Here is an 18,565-nt window from a genome sequence, read left to right as displayed (position 1 = left end):
GAACAGACAAAGAAAAGAGAAACTCAAACTGCATCAACAGAAAATCCAAAAGAAAAAGACATCACAGTACTGGACACACTGTTTGATTGACAAGTCATCTCTAAGAAATGCAGTGCAAAAACACCACACCACTGACCACTTAGTACCAAAGACAAAAAAGAGAAACAATTTAACATGTTGTTGTCTTGTTGTTTTCTCAGTTAAATCTAGTCATGAAGGACTTGGATCCCTGCCCACCCTGAAGCAGTCTCATGCTGGAGGACGTCATGCTTCTGAAGGAGTATCGCATCTGTCTGCCCCTCACTGTCCTGGAGGTAGGACTTTCATTTCCTCAAGCCTGGGACCTGCTGCTTTTACCTACCTGCCCCCACTTTAGCATTGGCATTGAGCTTTCTTTGCAAAATTTGATATCCACCATCTGAAAAATGTGACATATACTCTACGCATCTTTTAAAGCATTTTCTTGTCCCCAAACAAAAACACATTTGACCACGGACCCCGTTTGATACGATTTAGTCCCAGGGACCCATATGGAAATATTTTAACTTAATTTAATATCAACTCCTTGGAGGGTCCCAGGGCCCCACTTTGAGAACCACTGCATTATTGCATGTCATTTAAGTTAATTTCTTTCTGAAGATTTTGCTTGTAAAATAAGTTCTAAACATCTGTACTAACTAGGGAAGTATTTAGCAACATATATATATACAAATATGCATTTTTTAAAGATTATTTTGGGGCATTTTTTGCTTTTATCAGAGAGTTAAAAGTGGAGAGAGACAGGAAAGACCGGGGTACAGAGACAGGGGGATGACAGGATGTCGCGCACCTTTGACCACTGAACCTATGTGAGAGTAGCAAAACGGTTATTTATATGAAAAAGGTGAAGGTTATTTCTTTATGCTTCTCAAATATGTATGATTTCACATCACTTTTTGCTTAAGGACACTCTTTGCGCTCTCAATTTGTGCTTAAAGATTGGAAACGGAGTGTTAGTCTGGGTATGGCCACTGTTACATTACATCATCTTTGTCATCTCGTTTACACACTCTTCACTCTACACACACTTCTGTAAATGTTTCACCACAACATACAGTATGTGAAAACAAAGCCCTGATATTAACAGATCAAGCATGCACAATTTCAGCATCTAACATACAGTATATAGACAATATTAACAATATTAGTTGGCAAAAATGTCTTTAAACTGGAGTGAACTTGAGATAACAGCTCCTCACCGTCCTCAGGCATAAGAATAAATTGGTTTGTATCTTATAGGGAAGATTAAAAATGCAGCTAGCCTGGTGTTAGGTAGGCAAAATCACAGATAATTAGGAACCTCAAGTGCCTTACCTTAAAGCATAATAAAAAATAAATTACCTTTGTGGCAGAATTACAGAATAAGCTGTTGTAGCCTTGCTTTCAACTCATCCAGTCTATCTGGGGGAGTAGTTTTTGGATTTGAACAAGCCGGACCCGCTAGCTTTGCCCGAAAAGTTAATCTTGCAATGTTTTGTATTGCAGGTGTGCAAAGAGCAAAGAGTGTGTGCTGGAAATAGACCAGTGAATATGGAATATAAAGGCCATTTTAGTTAAATAAATATCACTGTACACAGCCTCACTGATAGTTTTATTCTTATGTACTGCTGTAGCATACAAGTGCATAATATGTTCTTACTGCAGATATTTTTCTTGGGCTGTTATACAGAAAATGTTGTTATACAGTCCATACACGTATGTCATGCGCAGTACTTTAATATACATGCAAATCAGACATAGTCAAAATAAATTTTTGGATATGGTTGGAATAATAATAATAATAATGTTATTTATATAGCACCTTTAAAAACAGAGTTTACAAAGTGCTTTGACAGACAAAATAAAAGCAGAATACTCAAATTATGAATTTAAAAGGCAATAAAACAATAACAAACAGGGATTAAATTCATAGGAGGACAGAGGTGGAAAAGAGCAAACATTCAAGTAAATAGTGGTATAATCGTAGGATGAAAACCAAATCAATGAAATAATAGAATAAAAGTTAGATAAAATTAAGCTATAGTTAAGATAAAAGACGTATAAAGACAATAGAAAGATGATAAAAAAAGATTATAAAAAGCTGATAAAGAGACAATAAAAAGCCGATAAAAGATAAAAAGACGATTAAAAAGACGACATCACATAAAAGCAAGTCTATAAAAATGGGTTTTAAAAGAAGTCACTGATTCTGCTAGCCTTATCTCCTCCACCTTTAGTTTTAAAATATAAACTAAATATAAACTATGGTAACAGTGACACTCATGAGTGAATTAAAGGTGCTACATGTAGCATTTTAACATCAATAAATTGTTATCACATTCATTTGGAGACATTATTATAATTACCGTAAACAATTGAGACCATTGGTGAGAGCATTGAGACCATGGAGGCCCAAGAGTCTGCAGGTTCTCATTGTATTTTTCATTGTATTTTCATGCTTTCTGTGTTCCTGCTCATATCCCTGACTGTCCCTGGCTTTCTCCTGGTCACCTCAGTACAGGATAGGGCAGCTGTACACCATCAGTAAGCACAGCCACCAGGAAAGCCAGAAAGGAGAGGGGGTGGAGGTGCTGGTCAACGAGCCCCACTATGACCCCATGCATGGCCAAGGCCAGCACACTGAGAAGAGGGTCCACTTATCCAGGTGAGAACCTCTGGGGCATTAAAGGTCTACCTTGACAGTTTGGGTTTTGGTTTTGGTTTGGTTTTTTTTCACCTGGGACTACTCACTAGTAGGGGTGTGATGATACTGGCTGTCGGCTCAGAAGCCGGCTGAGCTCGGCTTGTTGTCACGCAACATTTCGAGCAGCTGACCGCCTGCATGGCTTCAAGTAGGGCTGGGCGTTAAAAGATCACGATATCTATCACGATAGAACTTATACTCAATATAAATTTTATACATGCTCGATAGAAAGGTTGATAGAAATCATTGCTTGGTTGTAGGGATGCCGCGATCGATCGGCTAGCAATCGGAATCGGCCGATATTCAGTATAAATATGAGATCGGAGAATTCCGATAATGCTTTATAGTCGCCGATTGCAAAAAATGATCGATGACGCAAAACACGTGAGCCATTTCTCAGTGGAGTTGGTGTCATTGCCACATGCTAACTCACCTCAAAACATGTCGGTGGTGTGGATGTTAATTAAAATCACAAATCTTCATGGACAACCAGTAACGTTGCAGTCCGTCACGCCCGCTACTTCCCCTCATTTAATTCTCTGCTTATTTAATGCATCAATTCATCGCATGCCATGTGCGTTTGTTTACATAATGGTCTGCACTGCCTGAACTGGACGACGGTTGAGACCCTAACAGAGGAGAGGCAACTGAAAGGTCTCATTTCTCTCTCTCTTAAGAACATTCACTTATACAAAAACAGAGACTGAAACGGATATATATCTTCGGAGGGTGTCTCCATTTATTTAAGTTTAAGTGGCAACAGTCTGAGTCTTGTGCTTCGGTTATCTCACTAAATCATGTTGCGCTACCTAGAACGCACATGGTTTTGTTTACATAATGATCAAGTAAATATTGAGGTAGAAAAAAAGAAGGATGGATGAAATGTATGTAAAATGGAAACTGTTATCGGCATGGCTGATCGGTATTGGCAACAACCGTTATCGGGGCATCCCTACTTGGTTGGTTAAGTAAGCAACTCCACGCTGCGGAGAGAAAGCCTTGGAACAAAGTTAGGTTACACCGAAGACCTGTGAAAGAAGCTCTGGCGCTGTTTCTTCATTATTTCCTATGGAAAAGACCCAAAACAGGTACCCCAGCTCATTTTAGCGCCGTGAGCGTTGGACATTCTCAAGTTGAAACTATTTTAACTTTATCTGAAGCGTTGGTGAAGCATTGGAACACTGGGCCTCATGCAAGAACCACTCGTACAAACAGATTTGTTCTTAAGTCACTCGTACGAGCGATTTAAGAGAACTTGCCGCATTCACCAATTTTCTCGTATTTAGAATTTTCTCTTAGGTACGAACAAAATGTAGGAGTGGTCCAGACCTGTCGTACAAGTCACGTACAATCAACCTGCCGTTCTCCAAAGCAAAAAAAAACTTTGTTGTTGACCAGTGGATTGTATCTCTGTCACTTTGAAGAACTGTTGAGTTTGAATATATAAATGACACTATAAAGTAATGTATAATCATGTTGAGATTAACCAGTACAGTGGTTATAGTCATAGGAAAAGTAGCAAGGGAGCACTGATGGCTTTTTCAAAAGAAGGTAGTGTGTAATTTATTTTACCAGCCGCATAAAATCTCATTAATATCCATGTGGGTTACATAGTAGCCTATAAGTGCGCTCAATGCAAAGACAAAACCAAAAACACTAACATTTGCCAGGTTATTTGACAAACACTCAGGTAGACAAAGGCAAGGTTAGATTGTATTGGGGAAAATACATTATAGAGGTAGATAAATATGATTTCTAGTGTATTTTACTCCAGTTGATAACGTTAATTTGGGTAAGTGCAAGTGAATCTAAATTCTAGAAAGAGAAATGGTTTTAGGTCTTACCAGGTTGAGGTGCAAGTTTTTTATTTTTTATTTCTGTGACGGTGCCCTAACGACAAATCACTATAGTCCTATAATATTCCGATAGTACTCCGATAGGGACTTGGAGTGTCTGTGGTACTCAATGGTGAGTTTATAGTGACCTTATTATGGTATTTTTGTCTTCTGTAGTATCACTATAATATTCCTATAGGGAATTATAGCTTTGTTGGGATATTTATTTAGTATTAATCTAAAATGTATAGGAATACTATAGATGTTTTTCTTTAACAGCACAAGTTATTTTCTCCCATTCCTTGGCTTTAGCAGGGCCTTTGACTCCACTATTGAATTATATTAAATATTATATGCTTTGGTTGACTTATTTCTGATAGTAGGACTTCAGTCTCAGAGCTGGTAGACTTCTTCTTAGTCTTCCGTGTCATTTTTATGAATGAAGCTTCCCGACAAATGGGGCCGGACCCCTAACCTTATATGGCATTATTGGGGCGTCAATTATGCAAATTCACAATTCTCATGAACACACGTTCATTTAGAACAGGTGGCATTCATCATGTTTATGCAGGTCATTTACGACGTTCTTGCATGAGGCCTATTGTCTCTAAGATATTCATTGATACTGGACTGGATTTGTTCTGACTTGACTTGGTGTTCTACATTTAGACCTGAGACTTGATATTAATGACATAGACTTGACTTGGACTTGATACTTTTAGACTCGGGACTTGACTTGAGACTTGTGCTTCAAGACTTGAGACTGGCTTGGGACTTGAGCAAAGTTGACTTGGTCACACCTCTGCCTTGTAGTATTTACTATTGCAAGAACTAACCAATGGCCAAATAGTGCAGCCAGGTGCCTAAATTAGCTTGTTGTGTACAGTAGGTACAACAAGACCAGCATTTGCCCGCCAAGGATAGGAAATATGATGCTGGATGTATGTCCTCTCCTGATGTCAAGGCTAAATTGAGAGGTGTGTGTGTGTGTGTGTGTGTACGCGCACGCTCGAGAGAGGTAACCGTTGCCTGTGGAGACACGCTAGTAATTCTGACTGGCTAAAAATACTTAGTGGAGTCAGTCTTTAACATCTTTGTTCTGTGCTCTCTAATTGTGTGTGTGTGTGTGCACATGTGTGTTGTGTGTTGTGTATGTGTGTGTGTGTTGTCTTGCAGCAAGCTTCCATCTTGGGCCAAAGCAGTGGTGCCTCGTATTTTCTACATCACGGAAAAGTCATGGAATTACTACCCGTACACCATAACAGGTGAACATCTCATTGTTCCCTATATATGGTGAATATGCCTGTATAATGCATAATGCTTTCAATGAATAAATCCACATCAGCTGTTGATTTGTTTTCTCTCTCCTATGGCCTCGGTGTCACTCAAGACTTCACAGTGAGTGTTATTTTGCTCATACTACATTACGCTCTGTACATTCACTGCCGGTTGTATTATGTGTTAACTTTTCCCCCTGTTTCTCTCCAGTGCTCCTTCTTCCCCAAGTTCTCCATCCACATTGAAACCAAGTATGAAGACAACTGTGGTGACAACGACAATGTAAGGATGTTTAAGACCTTTAGAGCTCTGTAGGGATCGATCTAGCTTCCAAATGATCAAGGTGTGACGTTCTTGACATTCTGGTTGTATTCAGACGAGACATTGCGAGGCAATGGCAACTTGATGACTACAATTTAGAAAAAATACATGATAAACTCAAAAAACAATCATGTATATTGCGTCACTTACTATATGCCACCTGCAAAGAGTGCATACGTATAGCAACCTCAAAGCCGACGCAGTACCCGGCGTTTCCACTCCACTGACTTTGCTGAGTGGACATATTTTGTTTTGTTTTTTTCTGGTTTTTGATATGCCGTTTATGTGATACGCTACATGCAAACATCTTGGCAAACTTGTTTTTCTCCAGCGAACACGACAGCCATTGTTTTTGGTGATCACAGTTCACTCTGAACATTTACATCTATGGAAGCCTCTCTATTCAGTTGTCGAGGAAGGGTCATTCTTGAACTATACCCATTTTCCTCGGATTGGATAAAATTGCGATTGCCCAAAGTCAGTTAGTATTATTGCATTTTTAACAATTTGAAGTGTCATTTTATTGTTTAACTTCTTTAAAAAACATCTGTATCAAGTGTAAATTTTTATTGTCATGGCTGCTACAGTAAAATGTGTCTTGGAGTAAAATCAGGAAGTTATGAAGCTGTCAAGGCAGTTTATATTATATAATAATCATAATCATAATCATAATAATAATCATCTTCATTTATACAGCCATTTTCAAAACAAAGTTACAAAGTGCTTCACTGCCAAGACAAATAAAAAATGAACAAATGACATCAAAAAAATGAGGACAAAACAAATGGAACAAATAAATAATGGACAAGGCAACAACAACCTACATCATTTTTATTAAGAAAAGTAAACAGAGCGTTGCAGTAGTCAAGGTGAGATGAAATAAAAGCAAGTATAATCCTCTCTGTATCGATTTTATTTCATACTTGGTCTCTTTTTAAAGTCGAATATCACTTTAACCTTGCAATTCTTTTTCTTCCAGTCCCTGTAAATAGATGATAGCTTGCATAGTTTTGAGTTGCAAGAGGCTTATCCAATTCCCCGACGCTTAATTCAATTCACGTTGGTTTCTATTAAGCCTTGCTGTACCTTCACAATGTTACAGATAGCTGTAGGAATTGTAGGCTATAGGTACTGAAGGCTTGTATTTTTCTATTTAGATTAGATTAGAGCTTTATTTGTCCTCAAGCAGGAAATTACTTTCCACAGCCAGTCAAGACACAGATACGTCCATATAGGAGCGTTATTACTCTGACACATGACTTGACATAGACCAACACACTGTGACAGATGGAAAGCAGACATGACAAGGAGACATTTTATATGGTTGTAAAAAAAACAGTCCAGTGGGTGAGTTAGTACAGGGGGCTATTAGGGGTGGGGACAGTGTATGGAACAAAATATTACAAAGTGGGACATGGTATCTGTGACTGGAAATGTATCAGTCAATATTGCCAACCACTGGATATTTTTTTTTTTTTAATACTCTTCATAGACATATTCATTACTGTTAATCCTCTCCATGAAAGACACCGTCACCCAAAAATGCATGCTAAAGGGTTCTTCTTGTTCTTTTCTAAGGTCATATGATATTTAGTTTCTGAAATATGTCTGAATTCACATCACTTGCCTTTTGGTCTTTCGCAAGATTTGTACACACTTTTATTTAATCTCGGTCCTTGACTATTGTAATAGCTTGCGTTCCTGTTTAAATCAGCAATGCCAGGCTTTTGAAAAAGACTAAACAGCCTATAGTTTTGTATTTTAAAATGTTACTTATTACTTGCGTGGCCCTTGTGGACCCTCCTGGCCGTCCCAAAGTCTAGGAGAAAGACCGGAAGTGATTGACACGCTGCCTGAGGAGCTCTAGGCTGGCAAAATCAGCGTCGCCTTTTAAAGCTGCACTATGCAAAATTTTTATGTTAAAATACACCCATCTTATCAGCCTAAATCATAAAGTTGGAATTCAACAAAGAATAGCGTCCCATTCAGGTATAGTCGGATATGGTCACTGGTGGGAAATCTTCTCCACAATTGAAATTGGTATAAAGCAATCGCAGACTGACTGGGTTGGTAAAATTTTGAGTCGAACATTTTTACAGTTACATCTGCAAAATTGTGTAGTGTAGCTTTTACAGAATAGGCATTTATACAACTTTCTCTTGTACTTTGCCGGTTTATTTTTTCTGAACCATGTTTTTATTCATGTCTGACGTTTGTATTGTTATATTTTTGGTTTTGATTCATTACAGTTTTGTTGACTCTAAAACAGTTTGTAACTGTTTTGAAAAGTGCAGGTTCACTCTGATTGATTGAGCTATTGATACAGGACTGAAAGTTTTGAATTCTTTTTATATTTTTTAAGCTGTAAATAGTTTCTCTATTTATGCTTTTTTTTTGGCAAACATTGGCCAAATGGTCCTGTATATTGAGCTATTATGAGATGTGAAAGTATTTTCCATAAGCAGTTGTGTGTGCCGTGTTAAAGCAGAGGTGTGTGCTATGCAGCTGTTCACAGAGGAGAAAGCCAACAAGGCGGTGGAGGTGGACTATCTGGATATAGCCTACGACCCCTTCCCCGACAGACACTACAACAGCGCTGAGGTAGTGTGATGGATACAATGCGATCGTTTTCTGAATACTTATACTTTTGCGTTAATCTTTTACCTTCATTTATCCAGGGAAAGTTGACTGAGCACCATTTACTTTTCCAGCAACACCCCCTTCACATTCATACAGTTCCACACATTCACACTGGGAGCTGCCCAGTACAGTACCAGTAGTTGTTAAAGGATAAGGATAAGTTATTTTCATAGGATTTGTTAACGGTAAGCAATGCATTAAAAAACACCAGCCTTATCCTTTAAGGGAGGGCAGAGCATTACTCATTCACTTTCCTCAGCCACATTTTCCCAGCTGCTCTAGTGATAGTGATAGTTAATATTTATGATTATGTGAAGTCAGCAAACTCCATCCCTCTTCCATCTCCCATAATGTACTAAGTTACTATGTGCTACTGTGTGTAGGACCTGAGGAGTTTCTCCTCGGTGAGGACCGGCCGGGGCCCCCTGGTAGAGGACTGGAGGCAGACCACCGAGCCAGTCATGTGCTCCTACAAGCTGGTCACAGTCAAGTTCGAAGTGTGGGGCCTTCAGACGCGGGTGGAGCACTTTGTACACAAGGTACACAATGAGTGTGTGTGGATTCCTAGACTCTGGACTGTAGGTGGACACTTTTCTGCACAATCTCTGCACATGAGATGGCACATATGGCATTTTTCCTGTTCATTGTTCCAATAATACAGTGAACAGATAATAATGCACATTTGTTTTGCACACTTGTACTGGTACCTCTGTCCTGGAGCTTTATTACAGAGGACAGGTGGTAAAGCACATTTCTGGAAGGCGCATTCTGAAATATATTTAGTCTTAGTCACTAGTCTGCAAGCAACACTTTATATGTTTCTATTTTCTTTTAAACCTCAAATGTCATCCATAAGTGAACCATATATCCCATACTGTGCTTCAGTATTCCGATGCAAGATCCCGAGTCCAGCCTGCACCCTAAAACCCCATTAAGACCCATTAAGAGCTAGAAAGACAAATTAACAGACAAGTTTAAAATGGAAACACTGTTCAGAGCAGCTTAATACAGTGTAAATATGACATCTGAGTAACAAATGATAAGGCATTTTTAGCACATTTTTGTCAGTGTGGCAGTTTAACCCAAACAAAACAAAAGGGTTGAATACTTGAAACCCGATTGCTGTTATTTTAAATTTATACTTTAACATACATTTCTACGGATTTGTTTTCACTTCCATAGAATACAGTGCTTTACATAAAATTCAGATTAAAAATCCTGAATAAATGCATTTTTAAATAACTTTATGGCACAACAATATGTACAAAAAGTCAAGGAGTCTGAATATTTTTGCAAGGCACTGTATATGAAAATATTGCAGAATATGGGAGGGATCATTCAAAAGTGTAAGCCATTAAGATATCTGTTTATACGGCTACTGGTACAGCATGAGGTAATCACTAAAGATCGTTTTCCAGAAGGTAAAAGTAATGGGATTTTGATAATAAAAAAAAAACAAGATTTTTTTCATTTATTGTTAAATAGGTGTATGATATGGAAAATTAGCTAACAAAATGTTAGCTACAAAAGTAATGTTAAATTTCATTGTGACTTTAAGTTTCAAACATGAGAATAATCACACCAACAAAGCCAATAAAATCCGATGAGACAAGAACCAGCACAGCACCGCTACAAATTTTATGGAAAAAATACCGTTCAAATAAAGAAAAATATGACAAATTTTACAGACTGCACTGTTGATTTGCCACACTGTAAAATGAATTTTATAAGACTATGAAACAGAGCTGATCTGTCGTTGCCAGAGGGGCCTGTAAAAATACTCCCAAACACTCCCTCAACTTTCAGCTGCATTGTGCAACATAGAGGCCTCAAGGACCCTCAACTGTGTGTGTGTGTGTGTGTGTCTGCATGTTTAGTATGTTCCTGAGATTTCAAGTCTATCTGCAGGCTACTCCAAGGAGGGACGGTGCAGAAACTAATGGTCATACAACCACGATGGAGACTTCAACATGTTAGAAATAACATGTATGATATTCTAATGTACCAACTAATACAACTGCGGTACAGACCTATACATGTTAGAAACAACACATATAATATTCTGGAGGTTGCCAGATATTTTACAGACATTTCATTAAACAATTCATCAAGCAGACCATGCCAAACCTACATCAGTATTCATTTGACAAATGCATTTCCATCATGAATTATTGCATATCTTTATTAACCAAAAACGTTCCTGCTTCTAGTGAGCATAGGTTTTTTTTTTGTTTTTTTTTTAGATATTGAGAACAAATTGGCAACTTTTGCCGCTTTGATTCAACTTTTCTAAATCGACATATCATAATTCACAAAAAAATCCTTAGATGGAAACTGGAAAGTTACAGTATGTTATATCATGTTAATTTTTCTAATGGAATAAATTTGGAGTTGAGACTTCTGGTGTGCACCATAGTAATTTACATTTTGGTGCCAGGTGATGTCACCACCTGTTGTACTCTATAGAAGGTGACATCACTTGGCACCAAAGATCAGCCAATAGCAGATGGCAGTTTCAGTAACATGCTTTTTACCACTAGATATCAGGCTTTACACAGATTTGAGTTTGGGGTTTAATTACTCTTTAAAGGATAAGGCTGGTGTTTTTTAATGCATTGCTTACCGTCAACAAATCCTATGAAAATAACAAAATCAACAATGCGTTTGCTCTACTCCCATTACTTTCTGACGTTCTCCCACGTATCGTTTTTAGCCGTCAACATGGAAGTCATTGGCTCCAATTCTAAGCTAAAAACCTTGAAATACAGCTCACAAAGACATAGTTTACATTTCAAAATGGAACTACTTTCCTGAGATCGCAAACGTGTTTACAGCCGGCTTATTAAGTTGTTTGAGGAAAAAGTCGGCTGGCCCGGTGCATCGTGATGATGAAATATATACTGCCAGAGCAACGGCATGGCTCTGTGACGTGTTTTTAATAGTTTTTTTAATACAATGCAGTTCTATGGATACTGGGACAAAGCTTTATTGGACACAGGCTACATGGATGAGATTTGTTGGCAAAACAAAATCATTGCTGATTTTGTTATTTTCATAGGATTTGTTGACGGTAAGCAATGCATTAAAAAACACCAGCCTCATCCTTTAACAGGCACTCCGCATCTTCCTCAGAAACAATATTGGGATCATAAAACAAAAGGCTGATTTGGGGACGAATCAAATTTTTTTATCCATTATGTCTTGGATGACTGAGTGAACCCTCTTCCAGAAGCCGTACTACAGTGCCAAAACAATTGGATCAAAGTACCCGCATTGGCCTTGCAGTGTGAGAAATATGAACTGTTTTTGGGATTGCTGGAGGGCAAAAAAAAGGGACTTTGTTTTATTAAGTCAGTGGTGGGAGGTGGGAAGGCCCAGATACACTTTCCATTCCACAGACAGGATTAAGCGGACTGTTTATTGGGATCCATGAGCAGGATATAAAGCACAGTACGTTTAGATGCACACTAATAATTTGATCTCAATCCGATGAAGGATATTCAAGATGGTCCTAATTGGAGGAGTGTGATGCAGAATAATTTTTTGATTATTGCCCTGAGTGTGCTTAGTGGTATTTTCAACTGTTTATGTATTTTTTTCTTATATCTTTTACCTGATTTGTGTAGGTGAACAACTATCTGTCTTCTGTGAGTTGAAAGCTCTTTGGTTTTCCACAAAGTGATGGATGACAAAGGGAATAAATGCATATAAACAATGCTCACATACCTTGATGGGTCTATAGATGACCCTTTCTCCTTCCATCCAGTCCATGGATGTTTTGTTACTGGATGACAAATCAAACGTGCAGAAATATCTACACAATCAAATCCACTACCACTACCTACTACCAAATTATCACAACTACAGAATAGATGTAAAAGCACTCAAACACAGTTGATACTTGTGGCGCGAGTGAACCGAGGGTATCGAGGGAAATGTTTCTGTGGGAGACGGAATGGACTTCTTGTTGAGTCACTGGCAGTAGAATTCAGCACTTTATGACACACAGATCCTGTTTGGTTCAGCTGTTAAGGCAGAGATGAGCAGGGGAAAAAAATGTCTGGGCAACTATGATGATCAAGATCGATCGATTGGTATTGAGAGTGTTGCCTACATTGCCCCAAAAAACTGCCAAGTGTATCACCACCTTTACAGTCTCAGAACCCATCGTCTATCGGTCTGGCGACGATTAGACTCTGGGGGCGACGGCAAATATTTCGGGGTTTCTGGCAGACATCCGGGCCAAGACTTCCTCTTCCGTGCGCTGGTCATTGTTTACAGTCCGATTAGCAACTTGAGATGCGAGAATGGAGTCGGAGTTGAGAGACGATGTCTCATATGCAGATATCTGTTTATAGAGATTAGCCGAAATGTCGTCCGGACCTAAAACACCTACAAAAAGTATCGATGTTTGTGTATTGTGTGGAGAAACGTTCGACTCTCACGTCTCAAGTTGCTAATCGGACTGTAAACAATGACCGGCGCACGGAAGAGGAAGTCTTGGCCCGGATGTCCTCTGGCTACACCGGAAACCCCCAAATATTGGCCGTCGCCCCCAGAGTCTAATCGTCGTCAGACCGATAGACGATGGGTTCCGAGATTGGCACCTTTATGCCTGTGATGCGTACACTGCGTAACATTTTGGTCAACATTGCAGGATTACACAGCCCAAGTAGATGGATAAACACTCTCACATTGTCTACATGGCAGCTTCTAATGCTATGGTGCAATGCTGAAAGTCTGACTTCAGTTCCTCTTGACGGACACCTCATGTTATTGTCGTGGAATTCTTCAAGAAACACTCAGTTGACTCTGTTGATTATGCTTTATTTTACATGCACGAGAGAAGACTATTGCCTTAGTAACTAGATGATTCTCTCTCACCGGACACTACATACTGATCAGTATTTGTACTTGCTCGGGGGTGGAGCTTACAGGGGAAGTAGAATCTTACAGACAACCAGCCTGCAGTGACACCTACAGGTCTGGCGGCGCACAGCATATACATACACAATTCTTCCACATTCTCCAAAATGTTGCTTGTTGTATCACAACCTTTTGTCTTAGATACACAGGCAACATTTTGAAACTGTGGAGAAGGAAAATATTGCTTACAGCAGAAATGGGGTTGGCAAGCAGGACAAAATCAATGTAGAAACCACACTGGCTATAAGGAATAGGAGAATAATGAAAAAATACTTGTTGCACACACTTACCTTTTTACACTGTTTTCTTTCAACCTATTTCTTTGTGTCTTGATAATCTCTAATTGGTCGGCTTTCACTACCACAATAATGATCTGTGGGTCTGTATGATGTTGATTGGGAACACAGTGGGAAATACACTTTAGTGCATCGGCAATGTCAAAACTGTCTAGTTGTCTTCACTTTGGTTTAAGAGCTAAACATCAAAAGTGTGAATACGCCTTTTTCACAAACATGGCTGCCGTACTTCTGCAGGTTATAGATCGGTTCTCACCATGGCCAGCAATGTTAAAAAGCCAACTTTCTGTCGCCCATAACTCTGTCTGTGATCACTTACTTTGTGTTTCAACATAGTGTATAACACAATACAGGTGTTGTCACTGACATATATTTCTGTTTCTGTTGTCAGATGACTACGCAACTATAAAAAAGTGATTTGATCGAGGGCTTTCTTTACTTATTTTTTTTAATATATTTTTTACATACAGACAAACACAAACAAACAAAAAAACAAAGTCGATCATACATGTAATACAGAGATATATGTGCATAAGCAAATTTATATGTACATGAGGAAAAGAAAAAAATGCATAGAAGCCATTTATTAATTCAGAGAGATTTACTTATTTAATTTATTGTCAAATTGGAGTTCTCAATTTCTGTTATGACCCGTTAAACAAATAAATTAATTTTACAACATTTTGTGTTGTTCTTGCATAGATTTAATGATATTTTTTTCACTTTACTTAAAGCAAACAATGACCACTTATAGTGACTTATAACCAGCTTGTAATGTATTATATCTGCCTATACCTCAGGAATTTCATTACTTTACTTAAAGCACCTAATGACCACTTAGAGTAACTTATAATCACATTATAATGCATTATAACAGTGATTATAATGCATTATAAAATGATTATAATGTATTACAACTATGAGAATTATAATACGCGAAAAAAATGTCAGTGAGTGACCAGCAATTATGAAGTATTATGATACTTGACCTTATAAGTCATTATAAAATGCTTTATAATGTGTTATGATTATTGTTAGAAAGCATTATGAATATTTATGAGTGCTTATAATTATACAGTGCTATAAGCAGATTATAACGCATTATAAGTATGTTTATAATGCATTGTAGACATGGGCGTCATAGAAAGTGTTACCGAAGTTACAATGAAGGCATAGAGAGGAGAAAGAGAGAAAAGAAGTAAATGTATTTGTTAAAAATTCAATTTTCTGTCCCTCTGTCTCTCTCTCAGGTTATAAGAGATATATTGCTGGTGGGACACAGACAGGCCTTTGCCTGGGTTGACGAGTGGTACAGTAAGTACAACTTGTTCTCTCAGTGTGTGTGTGTGTGTGTGTGTTATTAGCCTTGTATTTTTGTGTTAGCAATGCATGTGTGTGTTCTGTGTGTCTGTGTCATGAACATTGGAAACCTCCAGCAGAAGCAGGCGGGTGGTTGTTGTCGCCCTGTCGAGGATATTTATGACTGGAGCAAGGTTTGCTAGGAGTATGGTGCTAGAGGTATGTGTGTGTGTGTGTGTGTAGGAGAGAGAGAGAGAGAGAGAGAGAGACGGAGACCATGCCAGTTGGAAAGAAGATTGGGGTCATGGTGGGCTAAAATAGCCCAAGGGTGTGAGTATGTGTGACATCATATATGGCCGTGTGTGTGTGTGTGTGTGTGTGCGAAGAGAGCGTTTGGTGAAACACCCTGTCAGTAATTATACTGGAGGAATTTTGTCCCCCTCCACCTGCTGTAGATGCTGTTGTCCTCATGGCCCTGTGTGATAAATCTATGATGTTTTAGCGGTAGTACTGACTCTTGTTGTCATGATACCTGAATTTTGACTTGAACACAATACTAAGTTTAATCTAAAAGTTCATTTAAATCCCCAAAAATGTATTGTTACAGTCAAGGAAATGCAAGAACACATCTGGTTTCCCCGCTTGTGTTGCGCAATACAAAGTGTAACCGCGGATAAACAGGAGACGGGGCTCCGGGTTACATTTCTCACACTCCATACGTTTTATTTTTCTATTTTTAGAGAAGGGTAGCCGGCACATGGGGTGTAGAGTTGGCCTCGGGTTCGGGATCCCATGCGGGGGGTCCTCGGAAAAATTCCTAATCAAGCTCAAACGATGGTCATAATATCTGTTTATCATTTTGAAATGTGCAGATTCTGTAGTCTCACGGCACATTTGTGTTGGTGGTGATAGAGCTCAGTTTATTTGACTTGGATCTCTTGGGTTAGGGGTTCATCTCTTCTGTAATGTTAGCAAACAGTTTATAGCACATTACATACATTTATACATAGAAACACTGCTTATACAATGTGATTCACTATAAAATGCAGCACACAGACAAACCAGTGCATATTGTTCAAGAGAATACTAAAGATCAGTTCAAAATTTTGTTAAAACAGTATCTCCAAATACTTCAGGAACCATAATTGAATTGTGTGTGAGTAAACTAGGAAAAAAATGGTGTAGGAAATAAAATGTATACCTGGGTGAAAGTAGAAATCCCCTTGGCAGAGAATGAGAAATGCATTTTAATACCCTATTTTCTTGGAATTACATGTGTGAAAGTATATAATTTAAGGATATTACAGCGCTCTTCGTCTGTGTGGTGTGTATGTGCAGACATGAGCCTGGAGGATGTGAGGTCTTTTGAGGATCAGATGCACGTGGAGACCAACCAGAAGCTGCGATGCCCAGAGGCTGAACCGGCCCAGCAGTGAAGAGGCGAAGCCTGCGCTCTGGACGGGACGGTACGTCTCCGACTCCACCTCACCCACTTTAGCTGCTTGTTCGGTTCTGTAAACGAGGGGAACTCCTCTGTTCTTCTACACCTGAAGCTGTCTTTCCACAGAGCGTTTATACCCAGTTTAAACCGAGTTAAAAGCCAGAGAAAAGACCGACCTGACTCGCTATCGTACTCAGTTGAGGACCTCCAGAAGTTTACATCACCTGAAAGCCCTCTGTTGTTACATTGCAGTATGTGCACTTTTACACAAATGTGTAAAAAAAAGTGAAGGAATGTGAAATCATTATCACTCCCAATTCACAGAAAAAATAAAAAGTTGTTCAAAAGGAAGATAATCACAATGGACTCTGTAGGCTATTTTCAGTTGGTTATTTGGCGAAATGGCTAAACAATTAGTTATTTGGCCAAATGGTTATTATCAATGTTTTAACAAAATTAATTACATTCAATGAACTAATATGATATAAGGATATTTTTATATGATATTTTATATTATAACAATGGATTACAGTTACTTTTTAACTCATTAATGTAAAGCTTTTTTCATATTTTCATCAGATACGCCCTTTTTTCATAATGTATATGAGATAAAATCTTGGTTCCAAAAAGGCGCATGTGACTTTCTTCCAAATAAAAAAACAAGATAGAAAAATATTTTTTTCAATGAATGTCAAAATATTGTTCATGAAGGATATTGTCATCCACGTGTTTATGAAGTTTTCATATTAAAGATTGAATTTAATAAACAAAGTCAGGACAAAGTATGGTCATTTTTTGTTTTGGCTCTCCTGTAAAGTTGGTCACATGTCACTTACGCCCCTCTGCTTCTCACCCCTCCATTTGTTCTGTGTAAAGCCAGAGAAATACCTGTTCAAATGCCATGGTAACCATTTCTGATTCTGATTCTGATTCTGATTCTGGTAGAGCCTAGTTTTGGCTATGTACTGCTCTCATTTTCTCAAAAATTAGAAAATTAAAAATCTGGCAATTTAATGTTAACATAACATAACTTAAAGTTCTCAATTTGAGTTGAGTGTGAGTTTTATTAGGACCTCATCCAAGAGTCCTGAACATTAATACACAACAAGATAAAACACCAGCAGCAGACAATCATTAAATAAAAAGAAAATAATAATGATAATAAAATAAACACATTAAATAGATACAGCATTAGACTACACTTCTGACAAATAAGCACAATTTAAATAAAACCAAACAACCACCATCAACATAATCAATTACACATACCCTCCCTTCATACTCTACGACTCAGTCCCAGTGATCTTTAAGAATCATCTTAACAAGCTTTTCAAAATCCTTTTTAGATTCTGATAGATTCGGGTATCCTGTTCCATAGAATTATTGCTTGATAGGAAAATTTATGCTTGCCACTTAAATATCTAAAATGTGGAATCACATAATCGGATGTCATTGCAGTTCTGGTATTGACTGAATGTCTATCCCTCACACGTTAGTTAATGCTTATTAAGCATTAACTAACCCTTAACTTAGTGACCCTTATTGTAAATACCTGACCCGTGAAATCACATATCTGACAATGGTTTGCAGTTATTTGAGCTTGAAAGTGTGAATGATTTATTTGAGACATTGACATTTTGTGCCTTGTTGATCGGCATTATTGTCCTAGAACAGTGATTTTCTATCATGGTCCGCCGTGACACAGGAGTCTGCAGGTTTTCATTTCTAAACACTACAGCAGCTGATCAACACACCTTGTACCAGAGAGGAGGGAGTATTCAGTGAAATCAGCTGCTGTAGTGTTTGG

The 18,565-nt window shown here is 38.3% G+C and overlaps 1 protein-coding gene across 1 annotated transcript; it reads left to right on the top strand.

Moving 5' to 3' along the window:
• The first annotated feature begins 266 nt into the window (after positions 1-266).
• Positions 267-16,753, top strand: LOC139659159 (cytoplasmic phosphatidylinositol transfer protein 1-like). The gene is made up of 9 exons (XM_071537378.1): positions 267-314; positions 2,535-2,683; positions 5,734-5,822; positions 5,948-5,955; positions 6,046-6,117; positions 8,662-8,757; positions 9,180-9,335; positions 15,269-15,332; positions 16,656-16,753. The coding sequence occupies exons 1-9, from the start codon at positions 267-269 to the stop codon at positions 16,751-16,753; spliced, it is 780 nt and encodes a 259-aa protein (XP_071393479.1).
• The last annotated feature ends 1,812 nt before the right edge of the window (positions 16,754-18,565 follow it).

Source organism: Centroberyx affinis, unplaced genomic scaffold (genome assembly GCF_046629955.1).
Source record: "Centroberyx affinis isolate AG114_WGS23_722 - 3 ecotype Tasmania unplaced genomic scaffold, CSIRO-AGI_Caff_v1 ptg003026l_1, whole genome shotgun sequence".
Lineage (NCBI taxonomy): Eukaryota > Metazoa > Chordata > Actinopteri > Beryciformes > Berycidae > Centroberyx > Centroberyx affinis.
Note: the sequence above shows the minus strand (reverse complement) of the source record. Positions and strands in the feature narration are given on the sequence as shown.

Bases quoted from the DNA above. Each gene is read 5' to 3' on its own strand.
- LOC139659159 (XM_071537378.1), top strand. From the start codon at position 267: ATGCTTCTGAAGGAGTATCGCATCTGTCTGCCCCTCACTGTCCTGGAG. The intron at 9,336-15,268 runs GTACACAATGAG...TCTCTCTCTCAG, and splicing joins TGGAGCACTTTGTACACAAG to GTTATAAGAGATATATTGCT. The intron at 15,333-16,655 runs GTAAGTACAACT...GTGTATGTGCAG, and splicing joins CTGGGTTGACGAGTGGTACA to ACATGAGCCTGGAGGATGTG.